This window comes from Carica papaya, chromosome 1 (assembly GCF_054855325.1).
Source record: "Carica papaya isolate Zhongbai chromosome 1, ASM5485532v1, whole genome shotgun sequence".
In the NCBI taxonomy this organism is placed as follows: domain Eukaryota; kingdom Viridiplantae; phylum Streptophyta; class Magnoliopsida; order Brassicales; family Caricaceae; genus Carica; species Carica papaya.
Genome location: NC_142309.1, coordinates 12,472,786 through 12,493,209, shown reverse-complemented (window position 1 = coordinate 12,493,209; position 20,424 = coordinate 12,472,786). Strand labels below are relative to the sequence as shown.

General features: G+C 31.4%; 1 protein-coding gene and 1 pseudogene across 1 annotated transcript; both read left to right on the top strand.

Moving 5' to 3' along the window:
* Positions 1-8,392: 8,392 nt before the first annotated feature.
* LOC148269219 (uncharacterized) lies at positions 8,393-9,163 on the top strand. The gene is made up of 2 exons (XM_088212282.1): positions 8,393-8,683; positions 8,747-9,163. The coding sequence occupies exons 1-2, from the start codon at positions 8,393-8,395 to the stop codon at positions 9,161-9,163; spliced, it is 708 nt and encodes a 235-aa protein (XP_088068408.1).
* A 3,042-nt stretch (positions 9,164-12,205) lies between these two features.
* LOC110816341 (anthocyanidin 3-O-glucosyltransferase UFGT-like) lies at positions 12,206-19,638 on the top strand (annotated as a pseudogene).
* The last annotated feature ends 786 nt before the right edge of the window (positions 19,639-20,424 follow it).

Below are 20,424 nucleotides of genomic sequence, written 5' to 3'. Positions count from 1 at the left end.
TAATTAGTTAAAGGAATCCTTTTTAAAAATAAAATGAAATTTATAACTGATCAAATCTAAAAACGAGTTAATATATAGTGTGATACTAATTGTTAGTTATTGTATTTAATTTATTATGACAACTCAAGAGTAATGAAATGGTCTTTTGAAATAGGACATCATTCAAAACAAGAAATTAAGAGAAATCAATTGAGCAATCTCAAATTCATCTACAATATAAAGATAAATATAATGAATAAATAAAAGAGAGTAAAGAGAAAAGATTGTAAACTAAACATTTTTTGGAGAATGAATATTTACTTTTATTTCTAATTCCTTTGATGTTGTTACAAGATGGGACATATATACAGAATCTATATATTCAAATAAAGAAATCACTCTTATAGTAGGAGTCTAATTAATTACATCATTATGGAAAAGATTATAGGAAGAACTATACTTTAGTCAATACTCTCCCTTAAATTAGTGCAAAGATATCACACAAGCACAACTTGCAGATCAAGTTTTGAAAAAATTTGTTGTAAAGTCATTTAGTGACGATATATGTCCTCTGATTGCTAGAAAATATATGATATAAGCATAATGAGTCGTCAATCACTTTCTCTTTTATGAAATGACTATCAATCTCAATATATTTTGTCTATTCATATTGAATCAGATTATGGGCAATATTAATGGCTATTTTATTGTTACAAAATAATGATAAAATCTTTTCTTTAAATAATTTTAATTCATTCATTAGCTTTTGAAACTATAATAATTTACATATCCCTTGAAATATTGCTCTATATTTTGCTTCAGTACTGGAGCGAACAACTACACTCTACTTGTTACTTTTGTATATAATCAAGTTGTCTCATACGAGTGTGCAGTAACTAATAATTTACTTTCTGTAATACGAAAATTCAGCCCAATTGACATCTGTAAATGTTTTTATTTTAAGAAGGTCATTTATGGAGAAAAAACAAACATGTTTCTAGTATAGATTTCAAGTATTAACTCATCAGGCTAATTGCATATATTATATCAAGTCTGATATGTGAGAGATAGATTAGTTTTTTAACCAATCTCTGATATTTTATAAGTCAATTGATGTACAAGTGCCTGATTATAGTTTGTGATTACTTTCATAGAGAGATTTTGTCGCCTTGCAACCTATCATATCAGTCTCTTCTAATAAGTTTATGATACACTTTCTTTAAGAAATGAACATTCCTTTATTAGATCTGAAACTTTAATTCTCAAAAAGTACTATAATTTTTCTATATTCTTTATTTCAAACTCTTGAAGAAAAAGTCATTTTAACTTAATCATCTCCTTTGTATCATCTTTAATCACCACAATATCATCTACATAAACAATGAGAAGAATGACCTTACCCTCATAATGCTTGATGAATATGGTATTTATCAGCATCGCCATGTTGATATTTAAAAGAGATTATAACTTTTCTAAACCTTTCAAACTATGCTTTTGGAGACTGTTTCATTGAATATAAGACATTCTTTAATTTGTAAACATTTCTTTGTGTTCTTTCATCCTCAAATCCACGAGAAATTTTATATATACCTCTTCCTTTAAATCACTATGGAAGAAAATTTTTTTGATATCAAATTGTTGCAAGTCTCAATCAAAGTTAACTGTACAAGAATAATATTTTAATTGTGTTCATCTTTTTGACAGTTGTAAAGATCTCTTGATGGTCAACTCTATAGGTTTGAGTAAACTTTTTAGCCACTAATCTAACTTTATACCTTTCAATCGATCCATCTACTTTGTGTTTTCTAGTGAACACTCATTTGTAATCATTTAGCTTTTTTCCCTATAGAGATTAAATAAGCCCCATGTTTCATTTTTTGCCAATATTTTCATTTATTCAATCATATCTTATTTGGGATCTCCTAGAGCTTCCCTTCAATCCCATAGAATATATACAAAAAAAAAAACAGACACGACAAATGCTCTATAGGAGGGAGATAGAGTCATAAAAAATAAAATTATACACAGGATGCTTGGTGTAAGTCCTAATTCTTTTTTTAAGAGTAATGGATTTATCAGATAAATTACAAGGTAAAGATGACTCACCAGTATCTTCAAGAACTGAAAAAGATTTTTGACCTAGAATAGATTGCATGATGGTTTTTCTTGTCTTATCTTTCCTTGAATACCTCTTCAAGTCTGGTTTATCTAGCGGCCAACATTTTCTCCTTGAATAAGAACTTTAAAATGAAACTCTTCTCCTGAATATGATTGTTAAGAGTTACCGAACCAGCCATCACATTTTCTTTCTCACTCTCCACCTGAGGTGTGTTAGTTTGAGCTCAAATAAGACTCATATTCTCTAAAAGTAACATCTATAGTCATAAAATATTTTTTAAACAGTGGATGATAACACTTATAACCCTTTTGGGTAGAAAAATATCCAACAATTATACACTTAAGAGATTTAGGTTCTAGGTTACCTACATTTCTAAAATAGATAAAATAAACACATCTAAATACTTTTGGTAGAACAATATAGGAACTTTTTCCTTACAAAACCTTAAGAAGACTTCTAAAATTGAGAATTCGTAAAGACATTTTATTGATAAGATAAACAGCTGAGAGAACTGTATCTTTTCAATAACTTTTAAGTAAATTCATGATGAACATTAGGGACTGAGGTACCTCCAGTATGTATATGTTTTTCCTCTCAGCAATCTTATTTTGTTCACTAATATAGGCATAACTTGTTTGATGAATTATTCCATTTGATTCTAAGTAGGAAGAAAAGCCATTATCCATATATTATGTATCATTATCAGTTTTCAAAAACTTAACTTTAGCATTAAACTATGTACATATCATTTTATGAAATGATTAAAAACATGAAAATACATCAATTTTTGCTTTTAATAGGTAAATCTATGTTAATCTAGTAGAGCAGTCAATAAAAGTAATGAATTATTTATGATCAGATAAAGAGATATTCTAAGTAGATTCTCAAACATCAGAGTGAATAGTCATAAAAGGACTAGAACTTCTATTATTACTCAAATAATAAGAACTTTTTATATGTTTAGCAAGTAGCATGCATTACAAAATAAAGAATCCATAGAAGTTCTCTTAAATAAGTGTGATATAATTTTTTTAAAATAAAAAAGGAAGGATGTCCCGACTGCCGATGTCATTGTAGTATTAAGTTTTGACTTCTATCTAAGACATATAAGTCATCTTGCAGTCTACCAGTATCAATCTTCTTTCCTAATCGAAGATCCTAAAAGATACAATAATAAAAAAAATTTAATTTTACAGTAAAATCTCTTATGATAACACTAATAAATAAAATGTTATCAGAAAAACTAGACACATGTAAAACTAACGACAGTGTAATAGATGGGGTACAATGAATGAAATTTGTTTCAAAGACAGGAGTGTATGATTCATCTACTATACCGACATTTTTTCCTTTTGTATAAGAAGAATAGGTTAGAAATTTTTTAGAAGAGTATGACATGTGTTTGCTAGCTCTAGAGTCTATAATCCAAATATTATGGGTGGAAATAAGAGGGAGATAAGTAGTACATGATTATACCATTTTTAATGCACCAATAGTTAATGAAGTAGTTAATGAAGAGTTAAGTTGAGACATAATACACTTCAAGTTTTGAATATCTTCGATTGAAAAGGTTCCAACTGTTGGTATTTCAGGTGCTTCACTTGCCTCAATAAAATTTGTTTGAGCTTTCATATACCCATATTTTTTTTCTGCACGATCTCTAGTTGATTGTCCATGCAATTTTTAGCAAGTTTTCTTGGTGTGTCTCAACTTCCCACACTAATCTTTCAATTAGTCTTTGGATTGGTCAGACTAAATAACTAATTCAGCTTTCTTAACTAGTGATATATGAAGCATAACATTTCTTCTACTTTCTTCTTCATAAATATAAGAATAAGTTTGTTCTAATGAGAGAAGATGATCCTTACTAAGCACCTATACCTGTATTTGATCATATTCAGTGTTCAAACCAGCCAAGAAATCATAAATTCGCTCATTCTCTATTAGTTCCTGAAATTTGACTGCATCTCTAAGACAATCTACTTGAAAATCTTGATAGTAATTTATCTCCTATCATAGTCCACTAAGTCTAGAAAAATATTTAGAAATAGTTCTCTCATTTTTTTGTTATAAATCATATTGCGGAGTTCATAAATTTTGACATCATTACCCATTTGTGAGTATATAAGAGATATTATTTTTCAGATTTTTTTATGTAATATTGAGCAACATATATGTTATGGCAATGTGAGATTGCATGAAATTGATGAATCAAGACATTACTAAGGAGTTTTTAGAGTTTTATTTGTTATATTCCAAACTATCAACATCTGATTTCTTCATACCATCAATAATGTAACCATGCAATCTTTTAGTTTTGACAAACAACAAATAGGATCTTAACCAAGTAAGATAATTAGTTCCATCAAAATCTATAGGACTGATTTATAATAAGGGATTATCAAAGTTAGAAACAATTGATTTTTTCTCTTATATCATTTTAAAATACTAGAAATAAGAAAAATAATACCCAATAATGAAGAACGTACCTTCTAATAAGTATCAAAGGATACCAAAAAAATGTTGTAAAGTAAAACCAAATCTGTCAGGCAGCAGTTTAGCTCAACTTGGCTAAAAAATGGCTCAGATTAGCCCGAGTCAGCTCGATTCAAACAACAGCTCAAGTCGGCTCAGCTCACTCGGCTCAAGTAGATCTGCGCAAAGTGAAGTAGGTCATGGCAAAGGAATCTCATATCTGCATGTGGCACAACAAACTTAAGATTTATGCGCGATAAGGCGCGGCTAGAAGCTTCATGTGTGTGGATCTACGCGAGGTGGAAGAAAACCAGCGACATGAAGTCGCAACACGACGTGGCCAAACATGCACGTGGATCTATGCAAGGCAAAAGAAGAAGACTCGCGATGTGGATAGACTGGGCCTACACTAAGTACGTGCAGCCAAAAAACTTCCTACACGAGGATCTATGCGCGATGGAAGAAGGAGCTCAATGCACAACGACTAGATCTGAGTGATGGCAGCAATGATTATCAACTTAGTCTATTTTTTTTTATTTTTAAATTTTAGAAAAACCCTAAAATTATAGCACTAAGAAACATTTATTTTGACTCTGATACCATAAAGATCTTTAGAGAATGAATATTTACTTTTATTTCTAATACCTTTAATGTTGTTATAAACGGGTATATATGTAGAATTCTATATACAAATAAGAAAATCACCCTTCTAGTAGAGATTTTAATTAATTACGTCATAATGGGAAAGATTAGGGAAAGAACTATATATAAAAAATTTATTAGCTAATTAAGTAACAAAATATTCTAGTCAACATAAATTTAATTTTATAGTGGTTTTGAAACAAGGATTAGTTGCCTATTTGTGGCAATTTCACAAATTTATGCACCACACATTCAACAAGTTTATAATTTATTTTAAAAAATTTTATTCAACTTTGATGCACGTTTAATTTTTTGTGATTTTTAAAACATATATCTAGATATCATTTTTTTTAAAATTAAATAAAAATTAATTAAAAATCTTTTTGTAGACATTCACCTCAAGAAAAATGGGAAACTACCACGAGTTGAATTTTAGGATTAAAATAAATATACAGTAATTTTAATTTTGTGTAATACTCCGTTGTAAATTAAAATAAATATACATTAATGTACGAAATTAAATTCTTAATTAAGTTTTTGTGCGTAATTAAATAATAAATAAATCAAAATAAAAACAAAAATTAATGAAAAATAATAAAAAATAATCAAGTTATTAATTTTGGGTGTCGGTAAGCCATTTTCTTTCCCTTTCTCCGTCGTTTGCTTCCTACTCTTGATTTTATTAAGTTTTAAATGCATTCCTAGTAAAAAATCGAAACTCGAGAATAAAGAATCTTGAATCCGTGACTGGATACCGAGAGAATGCTGGCATTTTTTCATCCATTTCAACTAAAGATACAAATATATGTTGATCTTGAAATCAGCTTATCAAGGGTTAACCTATAATGTTAATATATAATGTCTAATGATTTTTAAGCTAATGCATGCAAGTTTACCGACGAGGACAAGCATTTTGTTTTCTTTGATTAATTCTGTTTATGTTATTTCTTCTTTAAATTGTTTAACCAGTGGCATGCATGATGTTTAAGAAAAATATATTCTGTCATTGCTTGATTTTAAGTGAAAAACTTAAATTGATAGATGGTAAGGATTTGGAGTAGTGTGAGGGTGACTTAAAATTGAGTTATATCCCTATAAATATTTATATATGATTCAAATGGTTATATATCTAATGCGCATATGAGATATACATTTGTATGTCTTGGTATATATGGTTAAAATAATAATCTGTATGTATGTATAATCTATATATGTTTAAAAGAATATTAAAACAATATAAGTATGCTTCAATATATATTTGCATGCAATAATATAAATAGCACTGCATGAATGTGTGTATATATATATATATATATTTGATTAATATAATAGATTTTATAATTATAGTTATAAAATTTATAATATGATATAAATTATAAAAGTAAAAGAATATGATAAATGAATAAATTTAAATAAAAAATGTATATGTATTATAAGTGTGTGTGTGTGTGTGTATATATATATTAATGGGATAAAATTTAAATGAATGAATTTTGAGAAAAGAAAATATCTACCACGTGCTTCCAGAAACAACCCACCGTTCCAATTCTTCAATCATCAATTGGAAGGAAAGTGAAGTTGATAGTGGTTTTATGACTCAAGCTTTTATCTTACTATGTACTAATATAGGTGAAGAAATAAATTGCAAGTTTAGAAAATTCATTATAAAACTATAATTAAGTTGAAATTTAAATCAATGAAATATTATAATGTTAATGAAAATAGCATTTCCTAGGAATCTCCTCAAATTTTTTCTATAAACAAATAGTTGAGAAAGTGGATGACAACGTAACCCTAACTCCCAGGGGGTTGGACGTCAATACCCAAGATATATATCTACGTATATGTATACGTGTATGTAAAATATGCAAGGTACATATCTTCCGCAATGCAAAAGCATGTCGCAGGCTCACGTTGCAGTTCTGGTCTATCCCTTTGGGTCTTATGCCGCCTCGTTGCTGGCCATGACCCGCTAGCTAGCTACTGCGGCTGCCGGCACAATCTTCTCCTTCATCAGCACTAAGAGACCAACTCTTCCAACTTCTCCAACCTACACCTCAATAATCTAAAAACTCTATAACGTTGCTGATGGTGTCCCGAACGGCTATGTCTTCCTTGGCAAGCCCCAGGAGCCCACCGAGCTGTTCTTGAAATCTGCTCCGGTTACTTTTAAAAATGTCATTAAAGTCATCGAGGTAGATAGGGAAAGTGTTAGATTATTAAGAATCAGTTAAAATTTATTCTTATCAGCTTATATTTGAATTTTAAATTTCAATTTTTGAATTTAATTGTAATAAGATATGGTAGAATTTGAATTCAGTTGTAAGCCTATCACTTGTACGAAAAAATGAGATTTATGGTTGTAAACTGGCTTATTTAAGCCATGCAAATATGAATGAAAATGGCAGACCCTTTCCTTCATTGCCTTCTTCAAAAATCATCTAAGCACGAAACAAAGGCGTTTGCAAGGTTTCACTCTATTTTGGTGCCCTCTCTCTCTCTCTTACTTTCTCTCTCTACAAAAGCCACATAAATAGCTTTTGTATGCAACAATTTTCTACGTAAAAATACTACATGATATCAGAGCCTCTTGTCTTGATGGATCTGTGAAAATAATACAGCTTACCTACCAATCCAAAAATCCCAAAACTTGTTACAAAAATGGCAACCTGTTCTGGTTCATCTGCACCTCCACACTTCAATGGCAAAAATTACCATGTTTGGGCACTGAAAATGGAGATTCATTTGCAATCTCTGAATCTCTGGGATGTGGTTCTTGACGACACTAAGCCGCCTCCATTGTGGGACACTACGTCCCTAACTCAGATCAAAAGGCATGAAGAGGAACTTATGAAGAAACCTCGTGCACTTGCTTGCATTCACTCAGCTATTTCAGACACGGTTTTCAGTAGGATCATGCCCTACAAAACTCCCAAGCTGGCTTGGGACAAACTTAGAGAAGAATTTGAAGGTGGTACCAGAAGCAGGAGAACGAAGCTGCTTAAACTAAAAGCAGAGTTTGTGATGTTACAGATGAAAGAAGATGAGACGGTGAGACAGTACGCGTCTAAGTTGATGAATGTTGTGGACAAAATAAAGCTGCTGGGAGAAACTGACTCACGGGTGGTAAAATAGATTCTAATTAGTTTATTAGCTCGGTTTGAGTCCAAAATCTCTATGTTGGAAGAGCTGAATGATACCAATACCATCACTGCAGCTGAGCTTATCAATAAGCTGGAGTCGCAGGAGCAGCGAGCCAATAAAAGGGAAACTAATTACATAGAAGGAGCTTTGTTCATAAAAGCCAAAGCAGGAATTGAGAACAAAGGAAAACAGACTGGAGAGAAGAGCTCAACTGAGAAGCAACATGGAAACCAAAACCGTTATAAGCAATCAAAATTTCCTCCTTGTAAACTTTGCACATTGACCAACCATCTAGAAAAAGATTGTTGGTACAAGGACAAGAAGGCAATTTAGTGCCATTTCTATAAAAAGCTTGGCCACAAGGAAAGAAACTGTAGGTTGAAGTAGAAGCAGAATGAAGGCCAACCTAAAGGAGAACCTCAACAAGCAAACATCACCGAAGCAACTGGTGAAGCTTCAGCAAATTTGTATGTGGCCTCAAATGAAGTCATAAATGAGGATGACATAAAATGGATCGTTGACAGTGGGTGTACATCCCACATGTGCAAGAACGAGTCCATGTTTACCTACCTAAACAAAGCTCTGAAAGATAAAGTGAGGTTGGAAAATGGCAAGTTTGAGAACGCAGAAGGTAAGGGCATTGTCTCTGTAAATACCCACCTAGGTACACGGTATATTACAAATGTGCTTTTTATACCTACATTAAAGCAAAATTTGTTAAGTGTGAATCAGATGACAAATAATGGGTATAAGGTTCTTTTTAAGAGCAAATGTTGCAGGATTTATGATCCTGATGGGAAGTAGATCGAGATAGCACCAAAGATTAATCAGAATTACCTGCTGTGCATGAAGAAGCCAACACACATGGCCTGTTATGCTAGTGCAAATGAGGGAGAAATTTGGCACAGAAGGTTTGGACATTATCATATGTCCGGCTTGAAGAAGTTGCAAATTGAGAACCCGAGTCTCAATCCCCCTACACTTGGTGAAACCAATACTATCTGCAGTGTATGCCAAATGAGCAAGATGCACAGAACATCATTCCCTGCGCAAGCTAGCACACAGGCAACAGAAAAGCTTCAACTTGTTCACTCTGATATATGTGGGCCAATGAGCCAAGATTCCTTGAATGGGAGCAGGTATTTCTCCCTTTTTATTAATGATTAGACCCGGATTGCCTGTGTTTACTTTCTCAAAACAAAGCTGAAGTGTTTGGTAAGTTTAAGGAGTTCAAATCGATTGCAGAAAGGAAAAGTGAGTGTTTACTTAAGATGTTAAGAACTGATAATGCCCTTGATTATAATTCACAGGAATTCAGGAATTTTTGTAGCTCTCATGGGATTAAAAGGCAACTTACTGCCCCCTACTCACCGCAGCAAAACAGTGTTGCAGAAAGGAAGAACAGAACTGTGGTGGAAATAGCGAAATGTCTGATGAATGACAAACACTTACCCAAGCAGTTCTGGGCTAAAGCAGTAAACACATCTGTTTACTTGCTTAATCAGCTGCCCACTCAAGCCCTGAAAAAGATCACGCCATTTGAAGCTTGGCATGGCAAGAAGCCTGAGACTACTCTCATAAGGATGTTTGGCTTTGTTTGCTATAGCCTAGTTCTTAATGAAAGAAGAAGAAAGTTAGATGACAAGGGAGAGCTTGGAATTTTTCTAGGCTATAGTACAGAGACAAAGGGGTACCGGGTGTATATGCTGAGCTCCAGAAAATTTATGATTAGGAGAGATGTTGTGATAGATAAAGGCTCACACTGGAATTGGGCAGAAGAAAAAATAAAACGTGATGAGGTAGGGAATTTGGTGACAGGAGGAGATGAACTTGTACCAGCTCCATTCCCCTCTGAGTTAGAAAATGATAGGAAGTTGGAAATGATGGAAGTGCTAATGGAGTTAGGATGAGAAGTCTGAGATATATGAATCATGCAATTTTGCCTTCAAAGAACCTGCAACCTATCAAGAGGCAGCCACATATTTCTCTTGGAATGATGCTATGATGGAGGAAATTGCTATGTTCATAAAGACCAAAACCTGGACTTTGGTTCCTAAGCCTGAAGGCAAGAAGATAATTGGTGTCAAGTGGATTTACAGACTCAAGTTGAACCCTGATGGCTCTGTAAATCGGCACAAAGCTAGGCTGGTGGTGAAGGAATATTCCCAGACTACGGGAATTGACTTTGGGGACACATTCGCTCTAGTTATAAGACACGAAACCATCAGAATGATCCTAACAGTAGCAGCGCATTCCCAGTGGCAGGTTATGCACCTGGACGTCAAGTCCGCCTTCCTAAATGGTGATCTCCAAGAAGAGATTTATGTTGATCAACCAAAAGGATTCACAGTTGAGGAAAAAGAGGATCACGTTTATCTGCTACATAAGGCTTTGTATGGCCTTAAGCAAGCTCCACGAGCTTGGTACCAGAAGCTAGACGAATACCTACTGTGTTGTGGATTTGAAAAGAGTAAGGCAGAAGCAACACTATATATAAAACACGATGAAAATGGCAGGAGGCTGATCACTGCCATTTATGTGGATGATATACTGGTGACAGGAAACGATCGATGCAAAATGGAAGAATTTAAAGGATAGCTTGAGGAGATGTTTGAGATGTTTAACCTAGGTAAAGTAACATACTTCCTGGGGATGGAAATAAAGTAAGCTCAGAATGGAATTTTTCTGTCACAAGCAAAGCATGCACATGAAATCCTTAAAATGTTTAATTTGATGGAGTGTATAGCTGTCTCTACTCTGTTAATTCCAAACCTGAAGTTAACTGAAGATGAAACAGGTGATAATGTGGATGAGGGAAGGTACAGGAGCTTAATTGGGAGCTTGTTGTATCTCACAGTTTCAAGGTCGGATATGTTATTTGTTATGAGTTTACTGTCACGGTTTATGTCATTTCCAAAACAAACTCACATGGCAGCAGCAAAGCATGTATTGAGGTATCTAAAGGGTACCCAAAATTATGAAATTTTATATGAGGCAAAGGGAGAAGGAAGGCTACTTGGGTATACTGATAGTGATTGAACAGAGAGTCTCGATGATGCACGCAGCACTTCTGGCTATCTATTTTCGTTTGGCTCTAGTACTTTCTCTTGGGCATCTAAAAAGCAAGAAGTGATTGCACAATCTACAGCTGAAGCTGAGTATATTGTTGTTGCAGGTGTTACAAATTAGGCAGTATGGCTGAGGAAAGTAATGCAGGATCTGAAACTTGATGCCTCTCTACTAACCGAAATTCAAGTGGATAATAAGTCGGCCATAGCAATCGCTAAGAACCCAGTTATGCATGGTCGAACCAAGCACATTAATGTGAAGTTCCATGCAATTAGAGATGCTGAAAAGAGTGGTGAAATCAAGCTTACTCATTGCTCATCTGATAAGCAACTTACGGATATTCTGACAAAGCCGCTTGGAAAAGAGAAATTCGAAAATATGAGAGAGAAGTTAGGAATTGTATAGACTGATTCTTAAGGAGGAATGTTAGATTATTAAGAATCAGTTAAAATTTATTCTTATCAACTTGTATTTGAATTTTAAATTTCAGTTTTTGAATTTAATTGTAATCGGATATGGTAAAATTTAAATTCAATTGCAAGCCTATCACTTGCACGAGAAAATGGGATTTATGGTTGTAAACTGGCTTATTTAAGCCATGCAAATATGAATAAAAATGGCAGACCCTTTCCTCCATTGCCTTCTTCAAAAATCATCTAAGCACGAAACAGAGGCGTTTGCAGGGTTGCACTCTGTTTCGGTGCCCTTTCTCTTTCTACAAAAAGCTACGTAAATAGCTTTTGCATGCAATAATTTCCTACGTAAAAATACTACAGAATGAATGTGAGCTGTTTGATCAGTGGTGCTTTCTTCTGGTTTGCTCAGCAGATGGCGAGGGAGATAGAGGTGCCTTGGATACCCTTTTGGATGTCAGGACCTACCTCACTCTCTGTTCATCTTTACATTGATCTCATTCGCAAAAAAAATTCTCTTGCAGATAATCTTTTTCTTTTCTCTCTCTCTCTCTTCCCCTATATGTATCCTCTTTCATGAACATTAATAAGATAAGATATAAGATAAGAAAATATCTTAATCGGTTGATAGATTCAACTATTGTTAACTAACTGTTTGATCTTATCAAAATCTATGAAAGATAGGTGATTGTGAGCATAAAGATGATACCTTAAGCTTCATTCCTGGAATGTCTAAGATGTTAATGAGCGACCTACCTAAAGGAATAGTGCTGAATCAGTCTTTTCAGAGATGTTGCATCAAATGGCAATAGTTTTGCCACAAGCAGATGCAGTGACTTTAAACGCTTGAGAAGAATTAGACTTTATCATAGTTCAAAAAATTCCTCAACATTGGACCCCTTAATCTAGTATCATCATCACCATTTCCATTATCAGATGATAAACACAGTTGCCTAATATGGCTTGATAACAAGAACCCTACTTCTGTTGCATATATAAGCTTTGGCACAGTCATAACACCTCTGGCTACTGAGCTTGTGGCACTAGTGGAGGATTTGGAGTATAAGAAACTTTTATACATAAGTCATTCTTTTGTTGAATTCAACACATTTAAAAAAAAGACAGTAAAAAATTAGAGTTACATACCGTTATGAGATGATGCAGTCATAACGTGATTGAGAGACCCTTTGAAAAAAAAAATTAATTCTCTAACTCACTTCTTCTCTCTATCTAATTATTATACCCAAAATTTTGTAACTTTAGCTGATGGAAGACACCTTAAAAGAGGAATTTCTACTCATTTTATAGATGAGATGAGAGAGCAAAACACATTTAAGGTAATTGAATGTGTTGATAACCATTTCTATTATTGTAGATTAATACCTATAAAATATAATAATTTTATAATTTATTTTAAGGTTATCCACTCCATTAAGGTACTTTTTTTTAATAACGGTTACCTATTATTTTAGGTACCTTTAAGTTGGCTTCAACCGTTATAAATGGATAAGAAAATTAAATACTAGATTAATGGGTCATCTACTTAATTACTAAAATTAACATTCTCCCACTCGACCCAAAAAATTAATTATGAATACTTTAATATATATACATTTTATATTAAAATATATTTATTAGTAACATAAATTTGATACGTGATTGCAATAAAATCAACAAACAAACCCAAAATTACTATACTATAATACTGAAATAACTTATATTATAAATGTAAATCATAGTGGTCACATGACTTCAGTGTCACATTTCCTTCTATGCACCACATATCAATAACATCTACTAATTTAGTCCATAATATCAAAATATCATCTATAATTTGTCTTGTTAAGACATTTTCTGTTGATTAAATATTAAATTGTGCACTTATAATTAAAAATAGGAAATAACAAAAATAAATTTTAATGTGTAAAATATCAATTATTCAACCACTAAAATATCCATTATCATATTATGGATTACTCAAAAGTCCTAACCTTATAACATGTTCTGCATACATCTTTAGAGGTAATTCTTTAATCAATGGATCAACAATCATAAGTGTGGTACTACTATTTTCAATCGACAAATGTTGTTTCTGGACTCTTTCTCTAACAACTAAATATTTTAAGTCCACGTATTTGGATCCACTAGAATATTTGTCATTCTTTGATAAGAAAACAATTGCAGTATTATCACTAAACATTCTTAGCAACTTGGCAATAAAGTCAACAACACCAAATCCTAAAATGAAATTCCACAACCACAAAGCATGATTTGAGGCTTCAAAATATGTTATAAACTCTGTCTCTATTGTGGATGAGACAGTAATAAACTGTATTACACTCTTCCACGAAATTGTCCCATTTGCTAGCATAAAAACAAAACTTGAAGTAGACTTAAGCTATCACGGCAACCACCATAATCTGAGTCCGAGTATCCAATCACCTCTAATTTTTCTGATCTTTTATATGTGAATATATAATCTTTTGTCCCTTAAAGATATCTCATAACCTTCTTTGATCAGTGTTCAATTCCGAGATCACTTTGATATTTTTCCAATATACCAACAACATAGCTAATATTTGGTATAGTACAGATTTGAGCGTGCATTAAACTTCCCACAACAAATACATAAGGAATGTTTTTAATCTGTTCCCTTTCTAAGTCATTTCTTAGGCATTAACTTTTACTTAATTTGTCATCCTTAAGAATGGGTGCAACACCGGCTAAACATAATTGCATATTGAATCTCTCCAAAACTTGATTAATATATCATTTTTGAGATAAACCTAACAATCCTCGAGAATAATCTTTGAATATTTTTATTCCAATAACATAAGTTGGCTCACCCATATCAACCATCTGAAAATTTTTAGAGAGATATTTCTGGATTTCGTATAACAAACCAAGATCACTAGTACCTAGCAAAATACCATTCACATATAATATCAGAAATATATATAAACTTGTTCCCACTAATTTTTAAATATATACACTGATCAATAACGTTTTTCTTAAATCCAAAACATGTAATGGTATTTTAAAACTTTATATATCATTGTCTGGAAGCTTGTTTAAAACCATAAATAGAATTCTTTAATTTCAAACTAAGTGTTCTTTTCCTTTCTTTGCGAATCCTTCAAGTTGATCTATATAGATATCGCCATCAAAATTTCTATTCAAGAAATTAGTTTTCACATCCATTTGATGTAACTCTAAATCAAAATGTACTACAAGTGTCATAATAATTCTAAGAGAATCTTTCTTAGAAACTAGAGATAATGTGTCTCTATAATTTATACCTTCATTTTGAGTGAAACCTTTGGCCATTAGTCTGGCTTTAAATCATTTGATATTATCTTCAGCATAGCATTTGATCTTGAAGACTCATTTACAATTGACACTTTTACAATTATCAAGCAATTCGACAAGATCCCAAACATCATTATGGTCCATAGATTTCAACTCTTCTTTTATAGCTTCTAACTATTTATTAGAATTATCATTTTCCATGGCTTATGAAAACATAACTGGATCTGTTCTTATCCCAATATCAAAATCAGATTCTTGTAGATATATCACATAATCATATGATATAACAAATTTTCTCTCTTTGAGATATTCTCAAATGTATTGATTGAGGTTGTTCTATAACATTTTCAATGACAACATCTTCTTGTGGTAATGAACCATTGCCATTATGTAGCTCATTTTCTATAACTTGTTAAGAAGAGCAAGAGTTGTTTCTTGATGCAAAAATGTTGGAGAGATATCCACTCTTATTTTCTCAAGGTCTATCTTTCTTAGTTTTTTACTCCCACTAATTTCGCTATTTTGTAAGAATATGGCATTACCAATTTCAATTATTCTCGCACCATGGTTAGGATAGTAAAATCTATACCCTTTAGACTTATCTAGATAACTAATAAAATATTTAGATATTGTCATTAAATCTAACTTTTTCTCAGGAGGATTGAAAATTCTGGCCTTCACTGGACAACCCCATATATGTAATGTCTTAAACTTGATTTTCTACAGTCAACAACTTGAAAGGAGTTGCAGATATTGTCTTACTAAGAACTATGTTCAACATATATATTGCGGTCTTTAAGGTTTCACCCCATAAAGAAATAGGTACAAAAGAGTAACTCATCTTACTCCTAACAATTTCCATTAAAGTACAATTATGCCTTTCAACAACACTATTCTATTGTGACGTACCTGGCATTGTGTATTGGGCATGAATGCAACATTTTTCTAGGAATTTGGCAAATGGACCAAGATTTTATCCTAACTCATCATATCTACCATAGAATTCGCCACCTCGATCAGATCTCACAACCTTAACCTTTTTATCTAATTATCTCTTAACTTCTGTAATGTACACTTTAAATATGTCAATGGCTTAAGACTTATCATGTATTAGATATATATAACCATACCGAGATAGATCATCTATAAAGGTGATAAAATATGTCTCTCTAGCGAAATAAGACATGGAGAGTGGTCCGCAAATGTCCGTATGAATTATCTTAAGAAGCTCATTACTTCTTGTGACACTTTTCTTTATATGTTTACTTTGTTTTCCTTTTATGCAATCTACACATACTTGGAAATCAGTGAAGTTAAGATTTTGTAAAATTCTATCATTCACTAATCTCTTAATTCTTTCCCTTAGAGATATGTCCTAGCCTTTTATGCCACAAGAATGAAGAATTTTCATTAATTAAGTCACGTTTTGATCTAATATTTAAATACAAGGTAACTAAAGCTTGTGTAAATTCATTATTTAGGCAAATTTTATATAAACCATCAGATAAAATACCATAACCAGCTGTCATTGAATTAAATATTAAACTTACTTTTCCATAACTAAAATAAATTGAATATCCAACAACATCTAATTTAGATAATGAAATTAAATTTCTAGAAATTGAAGGAATATAAAAAGCATTTAAAAGATCCATTTGATGACCAATCTCTAATAGTAAGCAATAGGTACCTACAACTGCTACTTCTACTTTGAGACGATTTCCCATATAAAGAAACTTTTCACTTTCTTTCAGTTTTCGGGTTGTAAGGAATCCCTACATTAATTAATAATATGAGTTGTGACTCTAGAATCAATCCACCAAGTATTAGAAGAAACTTCAGCAAGATTTGATTCATAACATACAAAAAAAAGATTCATACATCTCTTTTTAAATCAAGTCTTATATTTATTACATTCTTTTTTCACATTACCTTTCTTGCCACAAAAGTAGCAACTCAAAGTAAATTTTCCATCATAACTCTGGTTATTCTCCCCAGGTCTACTCTGTTTCTTTGGGAATGTTCTTTACTTTTCTAGATTTTCCTTTATTCTTCATAACTCCATGAGTAACTATAAGGGCAAAGTTATGTCCATCTTACTTTAATCTCATTTTATCTTAAATACACTTACTAGTAAGCTCATTCATATTCCATTGTTTATTATTAGTATTATAGTAAATTTTGAATGGAGCAAACTGTGAAGGAAGTGAGTTAAGAATAAATTGAACTGAGAATGACTCATTCATGTTCATGCTTAATGCCTTAAGTTTTGTAGCCTCTTTAGCCATGTTCAAAATGTGTTGTTGAATTTCTTTCTAACCATCATATTTTATGGTGGTCAATTCAGCCATCAGTGTACCTACAAGAGACTTATCGATGCGGTTGAAACGCTCCTCCATAGTTTTTAGAAATTCTGAGACTATCTTAGTTTGAGGGAGGAAAGTTTGATGTTAGTGGCAATAGTCATTCTCATAAACATAAGACTAAGTTTATTTGACCTTGTCCAGGCTTTGAATTGTTCATTCTGCTTTAGAGTACTATGATCGGTAGCTTTAGGAGGTTATTATCAAAACCATATCAAGATCCAATAAACCTAGTGAGAATTGGACCTTTTCATACCACTCCACAAAATTTGACCCATCAAAAGTTGTCATTCCATATGTAAGAGAATACAATGAAGTGGGAACTTTAAAAAAGAACAATGCTCACAATAAAGCCTCAAGTATATTAAATGTGTAAACGATGAATTATTGATATCACTATAGTTTTTCTTTTGGGAAAAATGTTAGCATATCAATTGTTCTCTCAAAGAGCCTTAAAATACTTAATATTTTGTGTTATTTGTATGTTACCTTTAGGTATCCATCTAAATAACACAAAATAAACTATTAGTTCATAATTAGTAGAAAGTGATTCTCCTTTGGGTTATTCTCAATCTTATAATTATAAATATTATTCATTTATAAGTCTCCCTTAATTCTTTAATGTAGTTTAACTAACGTAAGACTCATCAACCTGACTTACTTTGGTAACTCGTCATATAATAAATCTTAAGTCATAAAACTAGAAAACCATAATTTGTATAAAACATATATATCTATTTACATTTATGAAATTAATTATAATTTAACACATATATATATATATAAACTAGTAGTGTAATATATATACATATATATAATATGTTGGTGTAATAATATATATATAAATTGTTAGTGCAATAATATATATATTAATTGTTAGTATGATATACAAATAAACTGTTAGAGCAATAATATATATATATGCTGTTAGTGTAAAATTATATATATAAATTGTTAGTGCAATAATATATATATATAGATATTAATTGTTAGTATAATATATATATATATATATAAACTGTTAATATAATTATATATATAAACTGTTAGTTATAATATACATATAAATATAAACTATAAACTATTAGTATAATCTATATATATAATATTACTATAGTAATATATATATAAATTGTTAGTATAATATATATATAATGTTAGTATAATAATATATATAATATTAATATAATATATATAAACTATTAGTAATAGTATACATATATATATAAACATAAACTGTTAGTAGAATTCTAATATGTATGAATTCGACCTCGCTCTGATACCAAATATAAGAAACTTTTATGCTAAAGTAATCCTTTTATTGAATTCAACATATCTTAAGAAAAGAAATATAGCAAAAAGTTAGAATTACATATTATTTTGAGATGATGCAGCCATAACATGATTGAGAGACTCCTTGAAAAAAAAAATTAAATTCTTCAACTCACTTTTTCTCTCTATCTAACTATTATGCACAAAATTTTGTAACTTCATCTTATGGAAGACACCTTAAAAGGTGAATTTGTGCTTTTTTTATAGATGAGATGAGATACCAAAGCACACTCAAGATAATTGAATGTGTTTATAATCATTTCTATTATTATAGATTAATATCCATAAAATATAATAATTCTATAATTTATTTTAAAGTTACTCACTCCATTAAGGTATCTTTTCTTTTATAATGGTTATCTATTATTTTGAGTGTCTTTTAAGTTGGTTTCAATCATTATAAGTGAATGAGATAATAAAATACTAACTTAGTGGGTCATCCACTTAATTGCTGAAATTAACTTGGAGAGCAGTCATATGCCATTTATATGGTCACTTAGGGACAATGCAAAGACACATTAACCATGTGGGTTTCTTGAGAGGACTAAATCACATGATGGCGGTGCCATGGGCTCCTCAAATGCAAGTATTGTATCATTATGTTGTTAGAGTTTTCTTGACACATTATGGATGGAACTCGTTGTTGGAGAGCATAGCAAGAGGGGTGCCCATGATTTGCAAGCCATTTTTTAAAGACCAGAGACTTAATGGAAGGATAATTGAGGATGTATGGGAGGTAGGAGTGGAAGTAGAGGGTGGAAAGTTCACAAATGATGGATTTAGGAGATGTTGATATATGATTTTGTTCCAAGAAAATAGGAAAAAAATGAGTGTGAAAATTAGAGAAGTCGGATTAAATGCTTATAAGGCAATTTCCTTAAAAGGGAGCTCTAGTGCTAACTTTATGGCAATCTTGGAATTGCTATTAGCCCAAAAAACTACTATTAGAATTTAGTTATATAAATTTTAAATAAAAGAATGTATATAGCTTTATAAGATCCATGTATCTATACACAGATTGTTGTGTAATAATTAGTTACAGGAATCCTTTTTTAAAAAAAGGTAAAATTTATAACTAACTAAATCTTAAAGAGAGTTGTTAAATAGTGTGATAGCAATTGTTAATCCTTACATTTAATTTATTGTGACAACTAAGAGTACTGAATTGGTTTTTGAAATTTTGATTATTTAAAGTAAGAAATTAAGTCATCCAGGAAGAAATCAACTAAGTAATTTCAAATTCATCTACAATATAAAGATAAATATAATGAATAAATAAAAGAGAATAGAGATAAAAGATTGTAAACTCAATTTTATAGTGGTTTGGCACCGTCTACTCTACTCTTTCAAGCAACTCAATTGGGAGATTCAACGTCTCATTTTTAATTTTTCTTTCACATAAGTACTTGAAAATGTATTTAACTTACCTAACAATATATTTTCTTACTAAAAAATAAATATAAGAAGTTTACTCAATCTCTCTTACAAACTGTAAAGGAATTTAAGAATGAAGTTCAAAGTATTTCTTAAAAAGATATTTAGAATTTTAAATTTTACTCAAGAAGAGATTGATGATAAA